The following is a 10,511-nucleotide window of genomic DNA, read 5'->3' as shown; positions in this document are numbered from 1 at the left end:
AGTTCAGTTCGTGGTTGGTGGATATTCTCTGTATGCTCTCTCTAATGCTCTGAGTGTTGGTCTCCACGGTGTCTGTAGATAGTCTCTCTCTCTCGCTCGTCTTCCCACTCGGGTCCCCAATCTGGGCCGTGGCACCACCCAGGACAGCGAGGACATTATGTCCCGCCGCTCGGAAATGCAAAAGACCGATGATGGCAAGCAAATTCCCCACGTGAAGGCTGTCCGCCGTGGGGTCAAACCCACAGTACACGGTCTGACACCCGGACTGCAGTAATGCAGGAAGTTCATCTTGGGAAGCGGTTTCTGGAAAAGCATCCTTCAAAATGCCACGTTTGTTGAGCGATACTAAAAGTGCACTTTGTGAAACAGAAGACAGATGAAACCTGGACCTCAAAGCGAAGAACAAAGGTGTTTTCTTCACAAGAGTGCACGAAGCATGCCGCGATGCGTAACTACATCCCCTTGCTATGGACGCCGCCATATTGGAAAATGTAAAAACTCGAGTAAAAGACTGAACTCTAAAACGTTATCAGAAAGACAGCGCCATCTAGTGTAGGGAGCATGCAGGCCATAACATTGTCGCTCATATTAAATTTTTTTGTGCAACGTTTTTAGAAAGATATGTTATAGTCCAGTATAAACAACAAAAATAACATATTCTAACTTTTGATAAGAATTGGTATAGTATAAATAAGTATACATGCTTATTTTTGACAGTGAACAAATTAATTTCTTGTAAGCAAACAACCATTGAGCTTATAATAATTATAATTATAATAATTACAGGACTTGAGGTGGGGGTCTTTATTAGGCCACACAGTAACATGTTGCACACATAGTGAGAGGAGACATGGCACACAACACACACGCACGCACACACACACACACACACACACACACACACACACACACACACACACACACACACACAAACACACACACACGCAATTGGTGTCGCCTGTGGAAATTGTTTCCTGTGTTTGTCCCATCCAAGCCGTCCTCCTCCAGGGGCAGCCAGGAGTGGGCAGCCAGGAGTGGGCAGCCAGGAGTGGGCAGCCAGGAGTGGGCAGCCAGGAGTGGGCAGCCAGGGGCAGCCAGGAGTGGGCAGCCATCGCTCACGGCCCCCGGGGCCCAAGTCCAAGTGCTCAGTCCAGGTCTTAGTCAGGAACCGGACTGAAGAGCATCTGTTCTTCTGCAGGTTTTCTTATTGGGTTCTTTAGGAGGAAACCCTTGCAAACACGGGAGAACATGCAAACTCCACACAGAAAGGCCCGGAGACCTTCTTGCGGTGAGGCGACAGTAGCCTACTACGCCACCATGCCGACCGTGAGCGATTTTGGGGTTCATTGTCTTGCTCAAGGACACTTCGGCGGTACCGGGAGCTGGGATCGAACCGGGGACCTTGCAATCCCCAGCCGGCCGCTCATTCTCTGCTCTTTATAAAATGTTTATGAACGAGGCACCATATTATGCAACACATTACTTGTAGTTTTGCCAAAAGACCAGCAGATGGCGGTAGTTTACTGAAGTTACAGTTTACTTAACTGAGCTATTTGCAGTCATAGACACACATATCTTGGATTTTAAAATCATTTTATTTTGAAATCCCATTCAAAGTCAACTTTTTATTGTTTAAATGACTAGATATACATTCGTCAAACATGTACAGTATTGTTACACAAGCCATAGTACACAACAACACATCCAAAGGCTGTCTCCAGTCTTTGAATGACACTAGCCACAAAACCACTGCATGAACTCCATGACATTTAAGAAATAACAAAATAAAAAGAAAATAATACATCAAATTTCCTATAGCTGCTGCCCCTTTTACCAAATGTTTATAGATGTTTATCATTTTCGTTATTATCATCATATTAATTGTATATTATATTATCTGTGTGCTGTACTAGTAATATTCACTCACCTGACAAAGAAAACGGAAGAACAGTACCTTGCTATGTCCTGAGCTAGTTTCAACCTAAGGAAGACTAGATTCCCTGATACGTCAAAAGTCCCTTGTCAATTTACAAAACATCTCTAAGAGGTACAGTAAGCACTAAGCAGACATTTTGAATTTACTAATCATGTGACTTGTCTTCTGGGTTTTGGCTCAATAGTGTTTTTGACCGTTTTGTTTCAGTGTGTTTACATGCTCACTATCAATCCTCCGCTGATAAGAGTTAGTGTCCTTCGATGTTCCTCTCCAATGAGACGGGCGAAATGGTTCCAAACTGTGGTTCTGTTCCACAGAAGAACAAACTGTCTGTTCAATTCTCACAGCCTCCCTACTTTTGTCGTCGTGATGTCATATCCTGTTTGGCCCTTTACTGTGTAGTGTCCACTGGCACCTTCCAGCTGATGGCACTGACTGTATAGAGCTGTGTGTGTGTGTGTGTGTGTGTGTGTGTGTGTGTGTGGGGCCTTCGGTGTGTAGCATCATAGTGGCATGGGCACACTTTAAGGCACAGGTTTTGTGTAGTCCTAAATATTCCCGGGGACTCCAAATCCCAGTTGCGGGTGAAAAATTAGCAATGCTGAATTCACCATGTAAACTGTGACTACAGGCAGCTTGAGACTCCGTTATCTACACATGGCATGATTATGATAAAGTGAGTTATTGTGATAATTTAGCAGCAAGCGAGGAGTAAAGCCAGGGGAGAGCCTGGCATGATGGGAATGGGTTTGACAACATACAGCACTGCATTCTATTCACTGCATCATGTCACTTGACTGCATCACCCTGTTACAGTGTGATATCACTGTTCATTAGGTTAAAGTGGACAAGTTATGAGTGCATCATGGTCTATCTCTCAAAACACATAGACTAGCTGTAGAGCATTCATTATTATAGATGGTGAAATGATACACGCACCTTTATTACTTCAGTTTCAACCTGAGACCACACAATAGAAGAAGGAAAAAACAATATTGTATGAACTGCACTGAGCTAGCTTGTGGATGTGTGTGTCTGTTGTCTGTGTGTGTGCTGTGTGTGTGTGCGTGTGTGAAATTGAATAGTTCTAATCCATAACATGCTTCAGGAAAATTAGGGCCTGATGTCTGTTCAGTTTTGTTCATTGTCCATGAGCCATGTGTGTCACTGCAGCTAAGCTCAGCACATCCATACTGAAGTCAACATGGTCGTTCTCTCCCCCTGTAATGTGGGAATTAACAAAAGGAATGTCCCGCAAAAGATTCAGATCGATAGATATATATATAGGCTATACATACCTACATATATATATATATACCTACATATATATATAAGTATATACGTGTATCACAGGTTCATTTGTAACCCATCAATCTATTTACATTGCACTCCTTGTTATTCAACAAAACCATTTCAGATACTCATAGATATATGTTTTAGCTTTAGTATAAAAATATGATTCGACTCAATTATAACACAAATTATGTAGAGCTTAAGCAAAAAAAACAAACATATGTACTGTACCTACTTTATACTGTACAATTTTTAAACATGAAAAAGTATTTACCGGACAAAGAGGAATACACATCTGGGAGTCCATTAGTACCTTGCATACCTTGGGGTTAAAAGTGTGGGGAGCGAGTGGTCACATGATCACCTCATCTACGTACAAACCTCTCATACATGTTACAGTAGGTGAAGCTACTGTACTCTAGGGTCCATAACACCCCAACCCACTATTGATTCAAGGATTTGCATGAGCATTTGGTAACGGTATAAGCTAGGAACATACTCTGATAGGAGATGCACACACATGATGTCTACATTATCAAACCAACACTCCCTGACCATTATTTCATTGTTTCCCTTGATGACATACCCAACGTTCATGTGGATGGTGGCTGGTTCAAAGACAGGCGGGCTTTTAGTACTGTATAAAATCTCTACAAAACCCAAGTGTGGATCTACAGTAGGCGGAGTCTGTTTCTGTGCATATCTGAAACCAGGAGAAGATGGCGTGACTCCTTTCTGTACGGTACCATTCAGACATGACACGTGAACGTCCATTTTGTAGAAAAAGAGTGAGCAATAATTCTCATCTATCATTAATTCAAAAGAGTTGTTGTGTGTATACCCCTGAACCTTAATAAAATGAGAAGACCGATATAGGCCAAACAGGCACTGTGGCAGAGAGAGAGAGAGAGAGAGAGAGAGAGAGAGAGAGAAAGAGAGAGAGAAAGAGAGAGAGAGAGAGAGAGAGAGAGAGAGAGACAGAGAGAGAGAGAGATAGAGATAGAGATAGAGAGATAGAGAGAGTGGTGGCAGACTGGTCTACGGCAGCACAACTGGTCCCAGTCTGCTTGTTTTAAGGTTTTATTGTGGTGATGTTTTAGCCCTTGGACACCAGAATACAAAACAAGATGGAGTGCCAAATATGTGTGTGTGTGTGTGTGTGTGTGTTTGTCTGTCAGAAAGGCATTGTAATGGGAGGTGCAATATAAAAGAGTCTCGTATCATAGAAGTAAGCACACTAGTGTTGCATTGTGGGGCATATTACACAGTGAATTATTGAGCCCGCCCCCCATGTTCGTGACAGAGGGAAACACTATTGATGTGATTATTTACCTTTGTGACCGTATGGAAATTCACAAAGGCTCATTGAGCTTCCTGTTTGGATTTTTAAGTGGTGATGAACGTACACCAAAACCTCCATGTTTTGAGTGTGGTCTTGGTTGAATAGACAAAAGGGGTTGTAGGGATAGGAGTATCAAGTTGATTTTCTGTTGAAATAACAATGATTTTATGACATTTGAAGTACAGGGGGGTCTGTGAACGACATGAACCTCTCCAACCCAAGAGAGAGAGAAGGGATATGTACAACTGAGAGGAACTTCTCTCAGTTTCTATCAATGTATACCTTCTAATGTCAAATATAACATCTATTGCATGAGCCTGTCGGACATAAGTGGGGTTTCGGCTGCCATTGAGGGTTAGTTGCTTCACCATCACGGCCTGTTTCCAGGAAACTGTGTGTAGTCTGGCCACAGAGGAGGAGGACGAGGTCTGATCCAAGGTTCGATCCAGTTTTAAGCTATTAACCCCGGAGGCAAACAGGTCCTAGATGTGCGACGAAAGGCGTCTCTCCTGAGAACGACCACAGGCAGGCGACAGGAGAGACACACTCGTGCTGACCTCAATCTGGACTGTAGTCCCACGCCGTCGCCGAGGGATCACAGCCAATCAGGAAGAAGCTGCCTTACTACGAGACAAAGACGCTGCCGTGGTAAATCTGTGGTCGGTGCGCTCAAGAGTTCAATATAAAACGTAGCTTAGAGTAAACTGCTGGAGTGGCGAGTCTGTTGACAAGCTGTCGTTCCTCATTCTAGGGATTCTAAGTTTATAGCATACGTAGGGTGATGATCCCGTAAGCACCCGAGCCTCAGAGGTGCCACATTGGATCCGTGTCGGTTCTGGAGATCTCTAACACCCAGCTGGTTCTCCGCGTGTTCTGTACATGGGGAACAAACCCTGACACAAACTTCAGCTCATGTCTTCTACCACGTTCTACCACGAGGCCCCTGTGTTCTTCACAGAGCACACTGGAGACCCAGAACACTGTTTTGTGAAGTCCGGTCCTGGGCGGGGCTTCCTGACGCTCTTCCAAACAGGAGGGGATAGCGCCCCCTGTTGCATTGGAGGGGTTATTCAGTGGTTCAACCCTAGCTTCATGAAGGGGGGACTGTTGAGTGTGTGTAAAGCACCCACATCTCCACAAGGTAAGATGGCTTATGGCTCCCTCTGCCCTGGCGGACCCCGGAGGAGGTCGGCGTCGTCCGCGTCCTCAGTACATGTCTCTGTAGATCTCCTGCAGGAGGGGGTGGAGCGACGTGTCCTCGGTCTTCTTGATCTCCTGCACCAGCTGAGCGTGCTCGGTGACCAGCTGCCGCAGGTCGGCCAGCTTCTGGAGCAGCCGGGGGAAGAGGAAGGCGTCGTCGGGGTGGTTGGCCAGCAGGTGGAGCCGCAGCACCTGGACGATGCTCTCCTGCATGCGCTCGATGTGGCCCACGTTCACCAGGCCCGGCCGGTCTGAGGGAGAGAGGAGGGAGAGAGAGAGAGGAGGGAGGAGGGAGAGAGGGGAGGGAGGGAGGAGGAGGGGGAGAGGAGGGAGAGAGAGGACGGAGGAGGGAGAGTTAGGAGGGAGGAGGGGGGGGAGAGAGGAGGGAGGAGGAGGGGGAGAGAGGAGGGAGAGTGAGGATGGGGGTGGGGGAGGGAGAGAGAGGAGGAGAAGGAGGAAAGAGGATGGGGGAGGGAGAGGGAGAGAGGAGAGAGAGAGAGGAGGATGGGGGAGGGAGAGAGAGAGAGAGAGAGAGAGAGGATGGGGGAGGGAGAGAGAGCGAGAGAGAGAGAGAACAGTGAAGTTAGAGAAAGTAGGAGTAAACCGGTGTCAACAAGGGATCATTTGACATGATCCTATCTGATGTCATCTCATTTATTCAGTGATAAAAATCTAGCTGAGTCACGCTGCCTTTCAATCCAACAGAACACCACATAAACCAGCAGCACATAAACCAGCAGCACATAAACCAGCAGAACGTAAACCAGCAGAACGTAAACCAGCAGAACGTAAACCAGCAGAACGTAAACCAGCAGAACGTAAACCAGCAGAACATAAACCACCAGAACGTAAACCAGCAGAACGTAAACCAGCCACGCCAGAAATCTCACCTCCACAGCAGATGATAGCCGCCACAAAGAGCGCTAGGTCGCTGTCGTCCAGCTCCAAGGCGTTGAACTTCATGGCGAACTGAAACTTGGGCTCCATCATATCGCTGAAGGGCCTCCGCAGGCTCTTGAGGAACTCCCTGGTGATGAACCCCGACCCGTAGGCCACCAGCAGGCCGTCCTTGTTCATGCAGGACGCCAGCAGGGCGAAGAGGGCCTCGTAGACGCCGTACTTCAGAAGCGTCACCTGGTCGTTGAGGTCCAGGTCGGAGAAGCCCGGGACGGACTTGGCGAACTCGGTGAGCTCGGTGACCGTCTCCACCGAGGTGCACTGGCAGCAGTGGAAGATGCGCACCTCGGCGTCGCGGTCCTGCAGCGCGCCGGACGCGCCCACCATCTTGGCGAACAGCGTCTGCTCCGCCAGCTGGAGGGTCTCCATGTCGTGGATGACGAAGGGCTGGAGAGAGAGAGAGGGAGGAGGAGAGGGGTGGAGGAAGGTGAGGAGGTATCTCTCATTTCTAGAGCCGTTTTTACAGCATGTCTACAGACAGACCTTGCAAGTCTGTAGTGAGAGCGTGTCCATGTAAATAGTGATCTCACCTGTCAATCAAAGTTAGATTGTTGATTTAAATATCGATCTCACCTGTCAATCAAGGTTAGATTGTTGATTTAAATATCGATCTCACCTGTCAATCAAGGTTCGATTGTTGATTTAAATATCGATCTCACCTGTCAATCAAAGTTAGATTGTTGATTTAAATATCGATCTCACCTGTCAATCAAGGTTAGATTGTTGATTTAAATATCGATCTCACCTGTCAATCAAAGTTAGATTGTTGATTTAAATATCGATCTCACCTGTCAATCAAAGTTAGATTGTTGATTTAAATATCGATGTCACCTGTCAATCAAGGTTAGATTGTTGATTTAAATATCGATCTCACCTGTCAATCAAGGTTAGATTGTTGATTTAAATATCGATCTCCCCTGCCAATCAAGGTTAGATTGTTGATTTAAATATCGATGTCACCTGTCAATCAAGGTTAGATTGTTGATGTAAATATCGATCTCACCTGTCAATCAAGGTTAGATTGTTGATTTAAATATCGATCTCACCTGTCAATCAAGGTTAGATTGTTGATTTAAATATCGATCTCACCTGTCAATCAAGGTTAGATTGTTGATTTAAATATTGATCTCACCTGTCAATCAAAGTTAGATTGTTGATTTCCCAGAGGAGGGAAGCAGCAGTGAGCATACAGTAGTACCCCCAGACAGCAATCCGATCAGGGCCATATACAGGCCAGATCTGGCACTTGTGGCTTAGTTCCGGTCCATATATGGCCCAGATCCGCTTGCTATCTGGGCCGTATACAGACCTACATGCATGCCTGGGGGGCGGGGCTTATCTAGACCGCTATGTCTATGGGGCTAGAGTTGTCGCAGAGGCTAGATTTGAGTTTGTATATGAGTTGATATTAGCTGTAAGTGAAAACAGCCTTTATTGGCAGTAATTGTAGAGACTACACGGTCCATCGGCTGTCCTTCACCCCACTGTGAGAGTTATAGTTCAACTCTGTTCAGGTGTGACCTAAAATCCCCTAGGAGGTTTCTGTCACACGTCTGACAACATAAGCCACGGGCAAACAGAGGCTAGCTGGGTTAGCCATTAGCCAAACATGAACGAAGAAACAACCAGGCTAATCTAATCTTATCTGTTGCGCACTCTGACACGAAGGACATGTCTTGAGAGAACACTGTTCTCTCTGGGCCGAGCACCACAAGGACACGGGATATTGTACGAGGGTTAAAAACACGAAAACAATTTTTTCTGGCCAAATGTGCTCCACCCCTGTCTATTATGGTCATGGATGTTTCAGAATTGAGTCCACAGCCCGGACTGTGGTCGTGGAAGTTCCCACAGAAGTCAGGCCAGCCACCCACCTGCTCCTGGCCATCAAGCCAGAGCTGATATGCTACTGTGATGCTAAGCTAATTGAGCTGCAACATTCTAACTACAGCTAACTCCTCTCACATACAGTAGGGTAGACTTACAGCATTTGAAAGGGATACATGCATATGACTACTGAGGTAAAGCAACTGGGCGAGATTCACTTTCAAACAATGAAAATTGGCAGAATCTCAGGCGTTTCAGAAGCTAATCTGATGTAGCTATTGCTAAATCATGCCCAAATAAAGAAAATGAATTACAAGGGCAAGCTTGTTCTAATGGCTATTCATGATCAGGAAATAGAAGCTGTAAATCTGAATTGCAAGAATCCAGGGCATGAAATAAATCCGTAGCCTACTTTGTAAGCGGGGGTCACGACCTCGGCAAACAGTACGTCTTGTTCGCGGCTATTTACAAGCGTCGTGATACTGTGAGCTCATGCAAAACCAGGGCAGATCAAACAGGTCTTTAAGCTTGGTCTGATTCACTCCCAACAGCTGGGCTAGACCTCCGAGACCCTGTCTCAACACTCACTAAACACCGCCCGGACACAGAGAATCACAAGAATGAAGTCGAGTCGAAAAACAAAAGAAAGCAACGGTCCAGTGTTAAAACATGGGAGGTGTCTTTGAAATGACCTGTTCTACGCGACCCCACCCCCGCCTACACACATTCAGGACGGAATTCACCAACTCACTGGATAACTGACCCCTGACCCCACCCCTGACGGCCACGCCTTCAGCTTCGAGGAACAGAGAAGGATGGACGCATCTGAAGGGACCCATTTTTCGGGGGGAACGAGAGGGGGTGATGGAGAGGCGGAGGGAGAGTGCAGAAGGGAAGGGTAGAGAAGGAGAGGTGGTCCAAGCACCATTAGGTTGTTAGGACACACAGTGGGTCTTTATATTGGGCCGAGTGAGAAACAGATGTTTCCTTGTCCGGCTACGCTGGCTTGTGCCACAGATTGGGAAAGCTATTTCTGTCACTGGACAGTTTAGCTCGTCAAAGGGTATTGGTTGCTAGGGTGTATTGAGACACGATGGCTGTTTGGTTGCATATTGCCTCACTTTCAAATGGAAATAAATGAGGGAAAATGATACAATGAAGTCAAATTGCTCCAATGGGAATTGTTGAAAATCGCAGATGTATTGCACACATAAAAACCCAAACGCAAAGCCCCCCCCCCCCCGCCCCACTCTCACACACTCTCACACACTCTCACACACTCTCACACGTACCGGAGTACTGGTCTTGCCGGTGAGGATGGTTCGTGCCTTGGCCTTGTTCATGTTGAAGTTCTTCAGGTAGGCCTCGTAGATCTGGCGTGCCAGGGTCTTCTGGTCGGCCACCTGGGGGTCCTCCACCTCCCTGTCCCCCGTCAAGATCTCCGCCTTCAGCTTCAGCTTCTCCGACTGGGGCATCCGACCGAACCGGATCGCTGGCGAAACCGGAGACAACATCAGTGTTCATCTCTGAATGTAAGGGATAGTGTTCACCCGTTTCTACTAGCGCGAGAGCTTAGGACTACGCGCTGCGACTTTATATTTGTATCTATGAGCGTTGAGTGCAATCAATACTGTGCCTTTGCATGTATCTACACGATCACAACAAGAGACGCTGACTTGAAGAAGCTGATAAAAACGGAGTGACTGCCAAATCATGAACCCTTATTCTGCTCAAATGTATCTCGGTGTCTAGACAGTGACTTGTTTTGGGAATACTGTAGTCATGAGAAGTCAGGGCAGAATAGGAGGCAATTGAGGAACAATGTGACACCACTTAGGAAATGGAACGTTATTATAGAATTCACAGGCCGAGAGTGTATGTGTGCGTGTTGTTTTTGTGTATGTGTGTGTGTTGTTTTTTTGTATGTGTGTGTGTGTTGTTTTTGTGTTGTTTTTG

General features: G+C 46.5%; 1 protein-coding gene across 1 annotated transcript in view; it reads right to left on the bottom strand.

Annotated features, from left to right (window-relative positions):
* Positions 1-1,576: 1,576 nt before the first annotated feature.
* pparab (peroxisome proliferator-activated receptor alpha b) overlaps positions 1,577-10,511 on the bottom strand; it is a 28,356-nt gene continuing 19,421 nt past the window's right edge. The window contains exons 5-7 of the mRNA XM_084450868.1: positions 9,848-10,047; positions 6,662-7,115; positions 1,577-6,022 (exon numbers count right to left, since the gene is read on the bottom strand). Of these exons, the coding sequence (XP_084306994.1) occupies positions 5,778-6,022; positions 6,662-7,115; positions 9,848-10,047 (899 nt within the window). The 3' untranslated portion in view covers positions 1,577-5,777. The remainder of the gene's footprint in view (positions 6,023-6,661; positions 7,116-9,847; positions 10,048-10,511) is intronic.

This window comes from Borostomias antarcticus (assembly GCF_949987555.1).
Source record: "Borostomias antarcticus genome assembly, chromosome: 16".
NCBI lineage: Eukaryota > Metazoa > Chordata > Actinopteri > Stomiiformes > Stomiidae > Borostomias > Borostomias antarcticus.
This window is presented reverse-complemented; position numbering and strand designations above follow the sequence as displayed.